At 47.9% G+C, this 18563-nt stretch overlaps 1 protein-coding gene across 3 annotated transcripts in view; it reads right to left on the bottom strand.

The window, feature by feature from the left end:
• Window positions 1-18563, bottom strand: part of Ano10 (anoctamin 10) — a 110782-nt gene that overhangs the window by 51751 nt on the left and 40468 nt on the right. Inside the window, exon 12 of one of the 3 annotated variants that reach the window (XM_021234222.2) lies at window positions 15914-16620. The exons of the other annotated variants lie outside the window; for them this stretch is intronic. Within the exon in view, the coding sequence (XP_021089881.1) occupies window positions 16516-16620 (105 nt within the window). The 3' untranslated portion in view covers window positions 15914-16515. Of the gene's footprint in view, window positions 1-15913; window positions 16621-18563 lie in introns of those variants that run through there. 3 annotated transcript variants of the gene reach the window in all.

Here is an 18563-nt window from a genome sequence, read left to right on the forward strand (position 1 = left end):
AACACTGGGAACTAATTATAATTTGAATAATCTTTAATATTTTTCACAGCTAAGAAACCATTCCTGTTTCTGAAGAGGGAGTGAAAGGGGGAGAATGAAAGCAACGATGAAAAAACGTATAAAAAAACAATTAAAACGGAATGCTGCCTCCACTTTATCAAAGGTCAACCGAAGACCTTTGATCAAAGATCAAGTCATGAAGACGGTCTCAGCGAAACCCACAACCACGGCAGTCTGTGTCCATCTACAGCTGGCAGAGCACATGCCCTGCAAAGAGTGACTCCTCAGAAAGCAGAGGCTCCCAAGACACAGGGCAACAAAACCCAGTTACAGGAGTGGGAAAGACACAGACATCGTACAGAAGAGCTTCACAATGGCAAGCAAGCATCTGAAAAGACGCCAACATCCCCGACCACCAGGAAAACAAAAGTCCAAACCACAGTGACGTACCACGTGACAAATGCACGCACGTGCACTCTCCCCCTGGCACTGAAGTGACGCTGCCCTGAAAACTGCCTGGCAGCCTCACGTCCACCAGGCACACAACAGTAGTACTCCAGGTCATGTGCACCACAGGGACGAACGTTTGACAACATGGAAACCTGTACTAAAATATTCACAGCAGCTTTTCCTGCAATAGCCGAGGGCTGAATGCAGTCCATGTCTCAAGTAGGTAATGTTTAAACTTAGCAATAAATTTGTCGCAGTCTGCAGGACTCTCCGGGGCAGTGCCGCATGAAGGATGCTCATTCTGAAGGCTATCCAATGCGCTCTCATTTCTACAGCATTGTGTGAGATGGAGACCAGGCTGGCAGAGTGCCTTGACTCTGGAAATCACACCTGGGCCCCTTGGGAGGCTGAGGAGGCTGTGGGAGGATCCCCGGGGTAGAGCCTGGCCCTGCTCCTGATTCACCAAGAGGTGAGAGATGCGCTTCCACTACCCTGTGCTGTTCTGCTCAGAGCTGCCTCAGCTGCCACGTTTCCCTGCGACCATTCACCACACATCTTAAACCACGAACCAGGATAAACCCTTCCCCTGACGGTGCTTCAGTCAGGGGCTTGGCCACGGTGACAGGAAACAGAACTGTCCATCTCCGGGTGGAGTCTTTAGAGCTGAGCCCTGAGAGGAGGCAAACATGAGGTTCAACTTCACACTGGAGGAGGCTGTGGATGAGTTCCTAAGTGGGTTGGGTCTTGGAGGATGAAGGCCACAGGGGTGGCTGTGACTCCCTTAGTTCCATCTCTCTTCTCCATGGCCATTTGAGGGACCCATCACGTTCTGCCTGGCCTCAGGCTGAGGGCAGCAAAGCCAGCTGAAACCTCAGGCTATGAGCCAACCAAACCTTTCCCACTTCCAGATGTTTCTGTCAGATACTGCCACAGTGACAAAGAGATGATTGACATACACCTCGCTTGCAGTTTTAGGATATGCAACCCGAACTCACCCTGATTCCCAAAGGGATCATGGAGGCTGCATCGATCACCTGACCAAGAGACTGCGGACAGTTATAAATGGAACCCTTTGCAATGGAGCAGTGCTGTATCTCCACTGCCGCTGTGGACACGGGGACCCACACATGCGGTGACACTAAAGAGAACACACCATAGACACATGCACAAACACACAGACAGACACACAACTCACACACACACAACTCACACACATGAAGACATACACACAGAGACTCACACACACACAGACTCACACAGAGTACAAGATCAGTGGATTCTATGACTGACACTATAGCTATGTAAACATTCTCGTTAGAGGAAACTGGATAAAGCAGTTCATGCAGTCTTGCACATATAATTATAATCACATGTGAGTCTATAATTATTATAATAAAGAACTCAATTTAAAAACCATGAGGCTGCTACACTGACACAGAATGGGGAGATACCTTTCTCCAGATCCTTGATGCACTGCAGGCTGCAGGGACAGAGGGAGAGAGGGAGGGAGGAAGGAAGTAAAAAAAAATGTATTTGGTTCAGTGAGGGCTTAATTAAAACCCATCAAATTTACATAAAAACCTGCCAATAATAGTCCTCTTATTACGGTGGCAGTTGATTGGGTTTATTTATTTATTATTCTGTATAGTAGGTAGACAAAGGCATAGGAAAATTATCTTTCTTATAATAGGAGCAATTATATTTAGGGTTAACATAATCATACCTCTCTCAAGACAAAAATCAACTACTATTCTATCTAGCTTAATTTGAAGAATAAGAAAATAGCACTATTCAATTATTGTGACCAACTAGTGGATTTTTATAAGCAACCTTCAAAGTTCCATGAACTCTTTACTGACTTCACTGGAGGGCTTACAGCTTTAAATCATGAGAGACTTTTAAAGCAGAGTTGATTCAATGCAGCAACGGAGTGCAACACGCACAGAATCAAAGTGCCAACGTGCTTCCAGCAAAGCCCCTTACACACCTCACTGTCTAACTTCTACTGCACCTCTCCAGCAACAGAGAAAACAGACAAAACAGAGATCAGACCGTCGTCTGTGCTTCCCTTCTTGGCAGTGTGGGAGACTTCAGGAAGTGCCTCTAATGAGTGTCCTGCCTCCAGGCGACATGACACCTTCTTCCTGTTCTGCTGTAGAGTTTTATCTACTCCCCCTTAAGAAACTGATGTTGATCTGACACCCAGCACCCACATATGCCTGGAAACCACCCTGTCCTTTATAAAGTCAATTATGCAGCTCTCGGCATAGACATCACGCCTGAGACAAACAGAGGCAGGAGGAGGAGTTCACCTTCTGCTCACGTCTTATCCTCCCATCCGAGTACGAACCAGGCCCATTCCTGCCTGGCTTCCAAGTTCAGACAAGGCTGGTGTGCTATGGATACACATCTGGCTTCTCAGAAGAAGTGGGCAGAGATCTGTTCTATTTGCAGCTGAAGTGGCTGCAGCCTGACTGTGTCTGCCATATAACCCAGAACTGCAGTCTGACTGTGTGTCTGCCATATGACCCAGAATGCAGTGGTGTAAACTGTGAACACAGTACACCTCCCACCCTCAGAGAACTCATCGGCAGAGAGACAGAGGGGCTGGTAATGTACCATGCAGCACTGTGGGGAAGGCAGCGAAAATGGGAAACACCATGTTTGGACTAGATCCTGAAGGGTAGGTAAGGAGTCCTCTGATAAGCAAAAATGGGGTGGGAGAAAATTCCCAGACACAGGAAACCCAACCAAAGACACGTAGACAGGGGATAAAAAGCATGGTGACGCCCGTGCAAGGTCTGGTGAGCAGGAGGAAGATGCATGGCAAAGGCACCTGGAGGGGGCACCAGCAGCAGCTAACCTGGAGGGGGCACCAGCAGCAGCTAATCTGGAGGCAGAAGAGCAGCAGGTTAGAAAGGAGCAACCACCAAAGGCAAGAGAAAACTTCACACATATGTCTGGTTTCCAAGTGAATACCAGTAAAAACTCATCCAAGGGGAGGGTCAGGGAAGAGCTACTCAGCTCTTCTCCCGGGTGGTGGTGTCTGTGGAGGAACCGTGGGTGTCCTGAGGCTGCCAGGCCAGGGCACACAGACACACCCTGAGCATAGATAGCCGCATGCTACCATCACAAGAGTCAACTACCTGATTAGTTTTCCAGTGTCTAATCCAGTTTTAAAATAGGTTTTCTTCTAAGCATTCCATACAGAACAATTCTGCTCAATTTGAAGATTAAAGGTTACATAAATTTGATTGATACTCAGATTTTAACTTAAAGCAGTCTCCTGCTTCAGTACTGGCTAGGGCCGATTGTGCAGTAATACTTCTCAGATGGTGTGATGAAGGACAGTTAAAATGTTTTCAGCCCACTGTGGATTGCCCACCTCTTGGCTTCTTTGTTGAAGGCCCAGCCCCCAGTGTGACTGTGTGTGAAAACAGGGCCATCCAGGTGATTAAGGCTGTATACAGTCACAACAGCACAGCCCCCGGTCAGGGTCCATTTCCCAGTGAAGGGGCATCAGGGAGCTCGTGCGAACTCAGCTTGCCCTGGGGTGTGTGACACAGAAAGTCAAGAGACGTACAGGACTGGACCAACACTTTCATCTTGGACTTCCAGTCTCTGGAACAGTGAGCAGATAGCTTCCTGTTGGCTGTGTCCCTGGGCAGAAGTATGCAGCTCATTGCACAAGCAGAGAGCCACCCTAAGGGGCCCATGGGCCAATGTGCTAAACATCACAGCAGCGTCAGACTTCAAAGCTCTGAAGATGCTCATCTTCAGCTATGTGCTTATCTCAAAGCACGGGAGATTAATACTTTCTGTCTGCAGACGCACCTGCCGCAAAGATGGCACTCGGTCCATGGATAGCCCATGGGTGTCTTAGGAAAAAAGCAACATTGAACACTGAACATGCAACTCCAGATAAAGACATGAAACAGACACTAGAAAGCAGACGCATGCTGTGGGGTGAGGGGTAACACACAAGCTCTACTCTTATCATTTCTGAAAGAATCCCTTGAGATAATGCAGAGCCCGGGCTCTGCAGAATTAACAGCCCTCAGCCTTGTTTGTGGCATCCGTGGTTCTGTTTCCCTTCAGCCCCTCCATTAGGCTCTGTAATGACAGCCAATGAGCACACAGCAATTGGATTACAAACTCACAACTGGACAATTACTTCTCCTGCAGTGGAAAATATCTGCTAAACTCACAAATTCCCTTAAGGCAGTGGTTCTCAACCTTCCTAATGCTGTGACCCTTTAATACAGCTCCTCATGTTGTGGTGACCCCAACCATAAAATTATTTTGTTGTTACTTCATAGCGTAATTTTGCTACTGCTATGAATCACAATGAAAATATCTTACATGCAGGGTATCTGATATGCAACCCCACAGTGGGTGGTGACCCACAGGTTGAGAATTGCAATCAGAAGAACAAAGCCACTTTGGTCATCCTGCCATGAGGGGCAGCCTTCTGGTCCACATGAGGAGCCAGCAGCCTTCTTGCTGGTGGCTCGGGAGAACCTTCCAGGGATCCTTTCTGCCTTTGGTTTCCACTCAAGCCATCGTGGTGTGCCTCCATCTTCCCATAAGGGAGTGTTTGCTCATCTTCAAAATCTTCACGTAGTGGGCTTCCCAGTCAGAGAAGAACCACGTTTACCCTGTCAACTCATGGGCAGACAGCAGATCGGCAGAACTCCTTGGAGAAGACTGTCTGGTGGTCATCGAGAGTCACTTTCCTTCCTTCTAGATGAGAGCTAGATTACATGTCAAGCCTCTTGGGTGTTGTATAGATGATTTCCACAGCAGCAATTACAGTTCTCCAGGCCAGCCTGGGCTTTATGGTGAGATGCCATCTCAGAAACCCCATCAGAAAACCAGAATGAGGTGGGGAACTTATGTGGGTGCTGCTGGCAGACCCGGTGTTCGGTAGGGTCTGCTCCTTCTCAGTCCTCACATGGGCAACTGTGTGATGGGGTAACAGACCCACTCGGGAAGAAGGGTCTCAGGACGGTGTCTGCCCCAACTGCCCTGTTTCCTTTATGTCACACTGGTGATCAGGTCTGCAGTCACTGCAAGCTGCAGGTCCAGCCTCACCCAGCTGCTCTTTCCCTGGTGAAATAAGTTCACATTCTTGTCGAGTACCAGCCTTGTTTCTGAGCTCCGAGCCCTGCCCACAGACCTACCCATCTTCATGCCAGCATGCTGCTACAGCTTGCAGACAGCTTAGACTTGGAAAACACAAGTCTGTGACTTCTTCTTCATGGTTGTTTTGCCTGTTCTGGGTCCCTTATATGTCCATATGAATTTTGGGATGCAGGTAAGTTAACTGACTATGGTTTGGCTCTTGACTACCCCCCACCCAGAGACCAGGGAAGGATCTGTTCCAGGGGTGTTGCTTCTGGGAACAGTGGAACCCCTGAAAGGTGGAGCCCTATAGGAGAGCTGTGGGACATTGCCAGCATGCCCTTAAAGGTGAGGATGGAACCTGGCTGCTTTCTTCATGCCACAAGGTACTGCCTGCAAGCCCAAAGCCATAGGAACAACTGACCCAGGACAGGAATCTCCAAAACACATGAGAAGCCTTTTCTCTGTGTGAGCCGATTATCCTGGGATCCTGCTGCAGTGACAGAAAGTTGACAACAGGGATTGGGAGGACTATGACCAGCAAGTTAGCGTCAAGAGCCACACCGATTAAATCACAGAACTTCTGTCTGGTTCCCACCTCCATCTTTGTTTTCCTCTCTTCCTCCCATCTTTCCTCCTGAGATAGGGTCTCATGCAGCCCAGGGTGGCACTGAACTCAGGATCCTCCTGCCTCAGCTCCCAAGTGCAGGAGCTACAGGCATAAATATCACCATGGCTGTTTTATTCTTTCTGATGGCACATGGAATGGAACTATGTTCTTTTTAAATCTTTAAACATTTATTTTTATTCTCATTCCTATTTTATGTATATAGGTATTTAGCCTGCATGTGTGTCTGTGTGCTATGTGTGTTCAGTGCCACACTGGGCCCTCTGAAACTGAAGTTACAGATGGCTGTCAGTCTCCATGTGGGTGCTAAGAATTGAACCTGAATCCCCTGGAAGGGCAGCCAAGGCTTTTAACCATTGAGTCATCTCTCTAGCCCTGGAACTGTGTTCTTCATTTCACACAGGGTCTACTGATGGATGTCACAGAGAACCACAGCTCCTGTTTCCCAAGCTGTTCCTGGAGTCTGTAAACTTCCTGACATGTTGTCTTATTCCAAGTGCTTTTTACTGGGTGGGTTAGGGTCTTCTCTACAAGAGAACCACCAATCGCAGACACAGAACTGCCCACTTCTGTGCAGTATAGCTGTGCTCTGTTCTAGTTCCTTGATCGAATGCTGTTGTGTGAGATTCTGTTTGTGTTCTGACAAATAAAGCTTGCCTGGAGATCAGAGGGTGGAGCTAGCCACTAGTTAACCACAGAGGCCAGGCAGTGGTGGCTTATGACTTTAATCCTAGCACTTGGGAGGCTTGAACCTGTAATCCCAGCATTGGGAAGTGGAGGGAGGAAGTGGGAAGGCGGGACAGAGACAGGACCTCAGCTTTTCAGACTGAGGACTGAGAGAGGAAGGAAGCAACTGGTGGTCATACCCGGTTCTCTCATCTTCTAGGTCTTTACCCCAATAAAGACCTAGCTTATTGGCCTTTACTGATAAGACTAACTAGCATCAATGCCTCACTAACCTTTCAGAAGTGCTCAACCTTGAGGCACCATCCTCCTCCTGTCCCTGACCTCAGTGCCCAGCTTGTCACCACTGATTGAGACCTTACGGGCATTTTGGCTTTTTTTTTAATAGATAAACCCCTCTGTATAGAATCCTAATAATCTTATTCCCAGCACTCGGGAGGCAGAGGCAGGCGGATCTCTGTGAGTTCGAGGCCAGCCTGGTCTACAGAGCGAGTTCCAGGACAGCCTTCAAAACAATACAGAGAAACCCTGTCTCGAAAAACAAAAAAACAAAAAACAAACAAACAAACAAAAAGAATCCTAATAATCAGCCTTGTATTGGTGAGGGATAGGAGCCGTGGAAGCTGAGGCTCTTTTCACATCCATTCCTCGCTGCTGTCCAGATCAATAAGGCAGACACCTACAGAGCTTGGTCACTTCAAGTCCCGGCTTTTTTAGGAAGTATTTCCTCCTCCAGATCAGACCTCCTGCTTGACAAGGTGTCAGCATGATCTCTCCACCAGCAGTGATTTATTCTATTTTATAATGAGACTACTGCTCCTGTTTGTGATGGAAACTCCACCCAGGGACCAGTAAATAAACAGAGGAATAATGGTGAAGTGTGGAGTGCTGGCTGGCCTCACCAGTCAGAGATAATGGATACGTGGGCTGTAAAATCACCTCTTTCATTTGAGGTTCACTTTCAGAATTAGTGACACAGTCATCATCCTGGTCAGTCACCAAATATCTTTAAATATCTTCATGTTTTATTAGTCTCACTCATTAGACATCACTTTGACAACTTACGATGAACTAACCAGCCAGAAGAAAATTCACTCAGAGCATCTTGGTGGGGATATAATTCCAACATGGGCTAACTGAAAAACCACAGTGACAAAAACCATAAAAAGAACCCTCAAAATGCAGAGTTTGGGACAGAAGTTACTCTTGGGTGGTGGTGACAGGCAAAAGTATACAGGAACTTTTGGGAAAATGTCTGTTGAATGAATGTGGTCACTTCTAAAATTTATCAAGCTTGACATCCACAACTAGAGTGTGTGTGTATGTATGTATGCATGCATGTATGTATGTATGTATGTATGTATGTATGTATGTGTGCATGCATATATGACCTATCTATCCATCTATCAGTCACCAATCTATCCATCTACTAATCTATCATCCATCTATCTATCCATCTCCTATCTACTAATTAATCTACCTACCTACCCTACCTACCTATCCATCTTCCTATCTAAGCTGCACTTGAGTTCAAAACAATTTGAATATTTACTTAGATTACCCCACAAATGTTACAAAACACAGCACTGCATTCTCTTCCAAGCTTCATTTTAAGTAGTAATAAAGACCTTTATATTCTCTCAGGGTCTAATATAAATCCTGATATTTTACTCCAACAATGTGAATAATCTATTTCTAAAACACACACATACATATGCATGTGTGTACACATATCACATATAATGAATATACATGCATGTACACATACACAGAACACATATAAGCATGTATACACACTCAATGCCGCTCTTCGATGGCTTGGGGCACACATACAGGATTTAAATCACAGACTCACAAACTCATCTATGTGGTAGATTCTGAGGGAAGGTTTTACATTTGTTAATTGCTGTATATTTACAAAAATTCAATTTCAGAATGCTCTTTATCCAGTTAAGTTACTGCACCATGTCTGGCATGTGCCCTGTGGACAATATATCAGGAATTATTGTGACATTAACAAGAACAGATTTTGAGGACACCTAGGCATAAAATAGAGTGTGTGTAATTCACATAACATTAAAAATATCATAAACTAAACAAAAATACTTTCTTCATCTATCAGTCAATATATTATGTTGAAATTAAATTGTTCAAAACCACCAAAATAAATACATTTTTCCCAGACGTAAAAATATTATCACAGAGCTCTGGATTCCAGTGAGATAAAGAGACAATTATATAACTCCAGTGTACAGCCTCTAAAAACAGAAACTCAGAAACAAAGCCAGATCCACCCCTCAGCCTGCCATAAGACAAGAGACAGGGTGGCCTTGAACTCAGGCTTCTGTAAAAATGGAGATGAATACCCCAATTCAGCAAGAACAGCTCTGGACCCACATTTAAACAAGAACTCAAATCTGATATCAATAACTGTAGAAGTGGACCCCAGCAAGTTGTCCCCATACAATGAGGTGCCACTAACTTCTCTCTCTCTCTCTCTCTCTCTCTCTCTCTCTCTCTCTCTCTCTCTCTCTCTCTCTCTCTCTCACACACACACACACACACACACACACACACACATCATCTGTGGCCACAGTATAGGCTTAATTCTAACTTCTGATTACACCCACTATATTCTATTTTTTTTTTTTTTTTGGTTTTTCGAGACAGGGTTTCTCTGTATTGTCTTGGAAGCTGTCCTGGAACTCGCTTTGTAGACCAGGCTGGCCTCAAACTCAGAGAGATCCACCTGCCTCTGCCTCTCGAGTGCTGGGATTAAAGGCGTGAGCCACCAATGCCCGGCTATATTCTACTATTTTGAAGACAAAACCAGATGACAGATTCCTGGTACCAACATCTACAGCAAGCTGTATCCCTACATTGAGAAGCTTTCAACTTCCTTTTTTCCTCTCTATCCTTTGAGACAGGACCTCATTTTGTGGCCCAGGCTGACCTGGACTCACTGTCTGGACCAGGCTGGCCTTGAACTCCCAGCCTCAGCCTCCCCTTTGCTGGGCTCAGCAGTTCTTAGTGTGGTTTAATGAGAACAGGGGCAGAACGGGCATTCACAGCTCAGACGCCCTTTGCCTTTTGATGTGCATGCTAAGGCCTTTTTCTGACATTAATATTTTCAAATATGAAATCAAAGTTACTGTACGCTGCTTCTGCTTTCTAATTTGTATAAACATATACATATATATATATAGCAGGTCTCAGAAATAAAAATATAATGTGTGATCTCAAAATTCTGTCGTTTCCATGGTAATTAAAACATAATGAAGGAGTAGACAGCTGCCCAAGTCTGGTGATGTTTCACCCAGGAAACAGAAATGTTCACCAAGTCACCATGGACGTAGCCCTATCGGTACCCTGTAAATTCACACTTGCCAGCACCAAGGCACTGGGTGCCTTGCCAACAGGACAGGAGTGCCATCACAACCAGCCAAGATCAGTGTGAATATTCCACCCAGGTCCAGTGCAGAGGTGACAGACCCCACGGAGGGAATAGGCTCAGCTGGCCACACTTTGTCCTCACTTTAACACCTAGCATTTAAACTGCAAATTCTAGCAGGGAATTGGAAAACACAGTGACAATCATCACTGCTTTGCCATCCTCACTGTGTTCAGGACGGGTCTTGCATTTACTATGAGAAGATGAGTGGTTTGCGCCAGGAGAGGGAGTAGATGGAAGGGAAAGGCCTGTTCCTCAGCAGGCTCCACTTTGTAACCGAGGCTGTGGGACTGCTCCCTTGGCAGACAACATCCGCAGACATGTCTCTATTGTCAAGGAACACATACGGTTCTCAAAGTTCTTTGGTTCTGATACTTTTTTATTTATTTTTATGTCTATGAGTTGTTTTGAACCCAGATCCTCTGCAAGAGCAGCCAAGACTTTGTACCATTCCTCCAGCCTCCTTAGTTAAAACACATGACAGAATTAGCTTTTTGTGCAACCTTAAGAGTCTGAACACACACAGAATCTTAGAAACGTCTCTGAAATGAGTGTACAGTGTTAATCACCTGCAGAAATCACCCAGGGGATAAGAAACAAAGTTTTCACTAGTATTATCTTAATGCTTTTTACCCATAAAAGAATAAAAAGGAATGAAAGCCAATTCCTCCCAAACAGCTGCAACCATAGGGCCAGTTACAAAGCCCAGAGCGTCGTCGAGCTTCTGTTTGCTCATCTTGTTCTTGCAGAAACACACACCACACTGTGTCCTGAGCCCTGTGTCTTGGTGTCCCATCCCACTGGACAAGCATTCTCTGTGCTCTGCCTATGTGCCCTGTGGTGAGGTCAGGAGTCTTTGACCAAGTCATCACCAAGATGCCCGAGAACACAACAAGATGGAGGTCCACAGCAGTCTGGGACTGCCACGTTGGAGCTGCTGGTTTCAACTAAGAGGTGACTATGACAGCATCAACAAAAACAAAGTAGGGAGCTAGGGACGGGGGGTGGGGGGGTGGGGGAGTGGGGGGGGTTGTACAGCAGAGAGGGGAGTGAGGGTGGGGTAAAAGCTGGGAGGGTGGGACAGGTGCCCTCCAAGAGCCATTGGAAGAGAAGTGTGCAGGTCAGAGTGGACACCCTGCTCACGCACTTAACCTTGAAGCTTATTTGTAAAAGCCTCCACACTCCCTAACCCAGCACCTTTGCTGAGCTATACTGAAAACAAAGATTCATGGAGACAGTTCTAACAGTCTGCTCTTATTTTTTAAACCTAATAAATCTACAAGCAGTCGGGTCCTTTGCTTTGACCCCAGCCCAATCCTAACGCCAGTGAAAGCAAAGCAGACCATTTGCTATCCATAAGCAAGTTCTACTCTTGTCAAGCTGGAAGTGCAACTGACCCAGACTTAAGATGGCAGGTATGCCAATCACCTTCCTTGACCTGTCAATCATTCATGGTGCATGGTTTCTTTGGAAAGGTCAAAACTGCTTTGTACACCACGTTCTAATGATTGACAGCATAGGGTCAGCTGACATGTAAGATTATCATGTGTTCTAGACAATTAAGTATAAAGCAAACCCACTACAGCCCACTCTCCAATCATCATGATTAACTGTGCATGCTATTTGTACTTTAAATACTACAAAAGCCCAGACAGGGAGCCAATCACACATGCTGTGTGCAGCAGGGACTCTGCAGCAGAGACAAACTCAGCGTTTGAGCCTTATGAATTCTGAATCATGTGACTGCATTACTACTCAAAGATGGCATACGTGAAATTAAACAAAGGAGAACACCCTACTGTCGGGGACTGCCTCTCTAGTTTCCATATGCTGTGGACTAACATAAAAATGAAGCGGTGTCAAAAGACAGATATCGAGAAACAAGGAAATGAAGCTCCCCACTGCTGTGCAAGTGTGAGCACCTGTGTTCAAATCCCCTAGCAAAGATAAAGACACATGGGAGCACACACCTGCGACCCTGCTCGCCTACAAGCAGATAGGTCAGCTAGCTCGTGGACGAGCTAACCTGGGTACACAGCAGTAAGCCCCACCCTGGCTCAAATGAGAAGGCAGGTGATAACTGACAGCCACGTATGTGCTATGGTGTGCAAGTGCCTGTGTTCATACATGCAGAGGGTTTCTTTTAGGAACACAGTTTCTCTAAAAACTAGAGTGAAAATATGTCGAAGACAAGAGAATTGAAAAAGAATGCCTAGAAACGGCCCTTTCTCTCAATGGATAAAATGACCAGCTGATACCCTCTGTTATGTTCATGTGTGTGTGGGTGGGGGCAGGGGGTGGGGGTGTGTATGTGTGAATGTAGTTGCAATGTAGATAACACTCCCAACCATGATGTGAGTTCTCTGAAGGAGGGTTGGGAATGGGAGAGACACAGCAGCCTCCAAGTCCAGGAACCATGCCGGAGACCCAAGGATACGGTGATAAATGGCAGCATTGCCGGCCTGTGTGCCAGCCCATGGTAAGAGAGGCAGTGGACACATACCAGACAGGAGCACTCAAAGAGGCGGCACCCGTTCAGGCAGAGCAGTGACACGGTCGTCTCAGGGGAAGTCTAACACACAGCAGACAATCCAGATGCGAGTGCTCTGCTACAATCCCGGCCACAGGCCCTTACGGCGCTCTCAGCGTGGGACAATCCCTGGCTACTCGGTCTCTTTCAGGTCCCTTTGTGTGGCTGGTTAGCACAGATCATCCACAAAAATAGCTCTCCCTGCTCCCCTCTCACCCTGACGGTGAACTCCTTCAGCGAGTGCCTCGCACGAGCAGCCACATCATGGACTTCATTATCAGCACAGATGGTGCCAATTAGCTTCTGTGCGAGGCACCGATGCGGAAAGAGCAATGGAAGCCGGAGTGTGGTCGCTTGGGCTCTCACGCCGGTTGGAAGCATGGGGACAGCAGGGCCTTTACCTTCTGCAGCTCACCACCCACCTGTGCCCAATCTGCCAGGAGGCAGTTTTGACTTTCAGGCTCAACTTGAGCCCATCTTACAACACACACACACACACACACACACACACACACACACACACACACACGCACGCATGCACGCACGCACGCACGCAGTTGAAATATTCTTTTTTTACCCAATATATGTAAAACTAGAAATTCAAACACTTCGCCCCTCGTGGTGTTTAACAACATTAGAAAGATGTAGTTCTTTTCTAATAACACTGACCGCACCGGCCTGGGAAAGCATTTTATTCACTAGGGAGAGACTGCAGCTGCAGCATTTTACACTGCCGCTCTCCCTAGCTTCTAGGTTGATCCTGTCTGCACTGTGGTGTCTGAGGGACCACAAAAGAAACCAAAGCCCCTCTGAAGCTACTGACTGATCAGCTGGAGGAGCAGGACACATGGCTCAGCAAAGCAAAGCCAGCGTGTTAAAGTAACTGGGACCACTATGAGTTCCTGAAGTGGTGTCTGACCAGACCCTGATAAACACAGGTTTAAAAGAGCATTTTACACAGAGATGAAAGCCTCAAAACAAGCCCTGAGACAAGGGTTCTGAAGCACCAGCCCTTCTGGAAAGGGAAGAAGCATGGTTCTCTTCTCTCCTCTCCAACAGAATCTCAGCTGGGGCTGCGTGATACAATCCCACAGGTTACATAAAAGCAGGAGGCTCAGCAGGAAATCACCGCTCCTGACTCCCAGGAGCCGGTCCTGGTTATCACTGGCTACCACAGCAGCCAGCCCTGGTTATCAACAGCTACCTTCCTGGTTATCAACAGCTACCACAGCAGCCAGCCCTGGTTATCAACAGCTACCTTCCTGGTTATCAACAGCTACCTTCCTGGTTATCAACAGCTACCACAGCAGCTCCGCCAACAATAGCATGGGAGGCCAGACCAAGAGCTGAGACCACAGAAATGGAGCCGCTGGAGACAGGGGAGTCTCCTGCCCTAAGGAAGAGGGAAGGGGCAGAACTGGGGAGCAGACATAGGGAGAGCTGGGGGGGGGGGGAGACAGTGGCTGTCAGCCTGCACGGCTGCACCTCCCATGGCTGCACACAGGGGTGAGGATCAAGCTTGTCATGGAAGGGGTGCTGAGCTCACATTTACAAAGGAAAATGAAAAGCAGAGCTGTGAGGTCACCCCACCCCTTCCTTATGCCCTAACTCCTGCCTTCACCGACCTCAGGAGAGCCCCCAGGCTCTGACATCACCATTCCCTCACTCCTGCCCTCCTCAAAGTGTCTCTAGCCACACAGCCTTTAGTACCCCAGCACTACTATAAAGGGCAGAAAATTCTCATGGGTCTCAAGTTTTCTGAAATGTGTTCTCTACCCTCAGGAAAAAAAAAAAAAAACTCAAACCCAAAATGCAGAAAGCAAGAATAAGGCAACAGGCAAGTGCAGCCTGGAGCTCCGAGATGCTGAAAGGGAGGCTGGGTGGCGGGGGGTTGGGGGGGGGCGGGCAGAGGGCGGAGGGCCGGCTGCTGCACCTGTCCTGTCACAACTAGAGAAAGAGCCTGCTGACAAAGGGGCCAGAGAAGGCTGAGAGAGGCGATGACAGCGCCCACGGCTGGGCAGCCCGAAAGCTCTGGCTCTCTGCAGGTCCATCCAGCGCCCTGCCACTCACGGCTTCCTGATTCACCCCACCTTAGTATTCTCTCAACCAATGCTACTGTGACTGGAGAAGCATCGCCTCCACAGCGGGTGGCCTTCCTTTGCCTGTATTTTAGGGCAAGACATAGGTTAACCACCATGATACCTTAAAAACTGCAAAATAATCTGTAAAACGGTTGTCATCAAAATCATACCTAAACAGAGCGTGCACTGACCCTAAATTTCAAGGTCTCTGGATCTTCAACAAAGCAGACTCTGCCACTCACTGACAGGACAAAGGTCAGCCCTCCCTCTAATTCAGCAGTCCCCAGGAAGTCCATTCACATGATTCCAGGAAACCAGTAATTCCTCAGTGAATCCAAAGTTTTCTCAGAGAAGCACACAACTGGGTATCCCCTCTGAGCTATATGACACATGCATGAGGAAGTATCTTCCTGTCCATTGTGTACAAATACGACCCCTGTGTTAGCTACTTTTCTTGTTGTGACAACATATCCAAGAAAAGCAACTTAAGGAAGGGTTTGTTTTGCTCAGTTTGGAGAGGCATCCATTAATACATGGGGGGAGGCACATGGTGGGGGAGGCATGGCAGGGGGTGGGGAGACACACACAGTGCAGGAGCAAACGGGAGCTGGTCACGTGCTCTCTGCAGTCAGAAAGCAGAGAGGAATGGCTCTGTAGTGGCCACCGGCCCATGATGGCGGCAGACACACTTGGGGAAGGCCCTCCTCAGCCGGTTGACAGTCAAAATTAACCACCACACCCCAGGACAACGACTGTTTTCAAGGTTTGTTTCCTCTGAAGAGTGAAAACCTGAAGACACTTGAGAAGCAGGGTAAAAACTGTATTTGGAACACGCCCAGATATTTACAATTTCCCCTGTCACTTTTAAATGCCTCCTCCTTACCCTGTCTGACAGCAATTTGTCTCCGTGGAGTCTCCAAAGGTTTTCACAGAAGCGATAGGTCTGCCTTAGCACGCGCTTTTCGTCAGTTTTCATTTCATTTAATTAAATTGCATCAATTATAGTAACAAGAATGCCATACACAAACAAATTTGGAGGGAATCTCTCTTCATAAGCACTTAGCAAGCAGACGCTATCCACAGAGCCTACATCACAACCACTTCCAAAAGCTGGGGAGCCTGTACTTCACCCTTCAGAGGGGATGGCAATCAGGGCCATCTAGGGGATGAGGTCATCACTGGGCGCCTTTCCTGTCACAGAAGGTGAACGCAGTCAGAATGATGCCTGACACGGCACCAAGAGCACACGGCCTGGGTGTGTTGTCACCTTTCTCAAGGCTGTGATGCCATGCTTGATGCACATGGGTAAGGGAGGAGGATTTGCTTTGGCTCATGGTTTGGAGGGTTCAGTTCATGGCTCCTGAGTCCATGAGCTGGGGGAGAGCATCTCGGCAGCAGGAACACAAAGTAGAAGCCATTCTCCACTTCTTGGTGAGCAGGAAGCAGAGAAAGGGTCATACAACACAGGAAGAAGCTACAACAGCCATTGCCCAGGCAGGGCCCAGGCAGGGTGCAACTCCTTGCACGAAGTTGGCCTCATCTCCTCCTTTCACCACCCCCAATGATGCTAAAACACTGCAAATCTGCTCTTCGCGCCAGGGCCTCCTGACCTCGTCCTGTCCAGAGACACACACCCAGGACATGTGTCACCAAGTCCAGGCTTCTTCCTGTCCTGTCGAGGTGACAATAAAGTTAACTATTACTACAGTCAAAGAAGAGACAGCATGAGAGCTACAGCCTAGTCAGGGCTTGTTGTAAGAGCCCAGGGAAGAACACTGGACTGCACACTTTAAAGAGTCACGTGATCCGCGAATTATACACACTCAGCAAAGAGTAGGTGAGAGAGGCGGGAACCTGGGCTCAGGCCACACCAGTGCCGAGACGGAAGAGTCAGCAGTGGGGCTGGTGGAGGGTTAGGGCGTGGGGGTGGGGGAGTAGGGTGTGGGGGTGGGGGAGGGTTGGACTGAGGTGTGGAAACAAACCCAGGAGGAGAGGAGGAGTGGGCAGCTGCTGTGAGGAGTAGGCTGTGACACTGGAAACCAGGCGAGTGTCGCCTGTGGAGACCCATCCATGGGCCAGTGCACTAACTGCTAAAAGATGAGGCCGCCAGCTTCCTGTTGTGGACCAGGCACAGAGCCCGCCACTTCCGTACATCACCAAGTTCCAACCTCACCCGGAGGACTGGAACTCACTCAGAGACTGAGGGGAAACTGATTCTCCCTCAGCTTCACTCTAACTCTGACGTCTTGACCGTGACGACCTTCAGAAGAAATAATGGCACGGAAGTGGCAAGATCTTCAAGGAGCACTGACCAGACACCATGTGTCCCGAGACGGTCGGGATCACACCACGTGTCCCGTGACGAGCCCGGTTCTACGCTTGCTGTCTCCCACAAGCAGCCTCACTCAGACCTCAGCTTTGGCAGCAAGCCCTGCTCACCCCTGACACTTGGGGGCTATTTCCCAGAGTGCTCCTGCAGGGCCTGCAGCTGAGGACGGGGTGAGCGGGCCAAGGGGAAGAGCAGGGACAAACTCCGCGGTAACCACAGTATCAATCTGTTACATCAGGCCACTCCACTCCAGAGAGGGAGAACACACTCAAGAACGTTTTAAAGTAAGTAAATCCTGGTATAATGTTAAGAGCAATTATCTGCACTGAGCTTATAATTTTTATGTCTGAAACTAGGAAAATAAGTCCTGAGAGCCCCACGCACTCTCAGATGGCCTACACTGAGACGCGACAGTTCCGTTTCTAACCAGTAGGGGGGGCGTACATCCTATTAACTTACTCACCCCACACCCAAAAGAAACGGCCTTTAAGGGTTATTTTTCAAACCAGTAATTAAACATGAACCGAGACAACAGACTCACTGGTCACTAGAACCTAAAAACCAGGAATGCAGGTGTGCTCCCAGCGTGAGTAGGCGGCTTACTTCCGACTTAGGGGAAACCCGCGGGATACAGGGGAAACGGTTAGCATTCAGCACACGCTGGATGTTTGCACTGTGGCCCCGTGCTATTGTCATGAATGGCGCTTTCACTGTGATTTTGCACACGCAGACGTGGCCCTCTGCTGGGGATGACATCAGAGACCGAGGGGATGTCTCAGAAGTGAGGAAGCTTCTGAGGGGAAAGGTTGGATGCTGATTTGATCTGTGGGCCGAACTTCATGGCGTTTTTAACATCCAACTTTTAAGCCATAAAAACGGCACAGTCGGTGTGCTCTCCCGGCATGCTCAGTCTCTTGTCCATTCCCAATTAGTCTCTATATTGCAAGGCCGTGTCAGGGGCCACGTTTCTCAAGGCAGCGCTAGATGGCAGCAAACACAAATGCCACAGTGGGGCCCAATTTCTGCCCTTACTCCATCTGGAGGCTACAGTAAACCCAACTCTCAGGGGGAAGAAATGAAGGCACCAAAAAGATGCAAAATCCACACAAGTCATCTGGTGTTGCAAATTTCAGGTCATGAGAACACAGACACAGCCCACATATAAACCCAGACTGTTTTCTACAAGGTCTCTGCTCTGAGGAATCTTAACCATATAAATACACTTAGATGTTAACGAGTATGGAGAGAAATGTAACATTTTAAATTGGTTTTCCACCAATGTTAAA

This window comes from Mesocricetus auratus, unplaced genomic scaffold (assembly GCF_017639785.1).
Source record: "Mesocricetus auratus isolate SY011 unplaced genomic scaffold, BCM_Maur_2.0 Super-Scaffold_100691, whole genome shotgun sequence".
Taxonomy (NCBI): domain Eukaryota; kingdom Metazoa; phylum Chordata; class Mammalia; order Rodentia; family Cricetidae; genus Mesocricetus; species Mesocricetus auratus.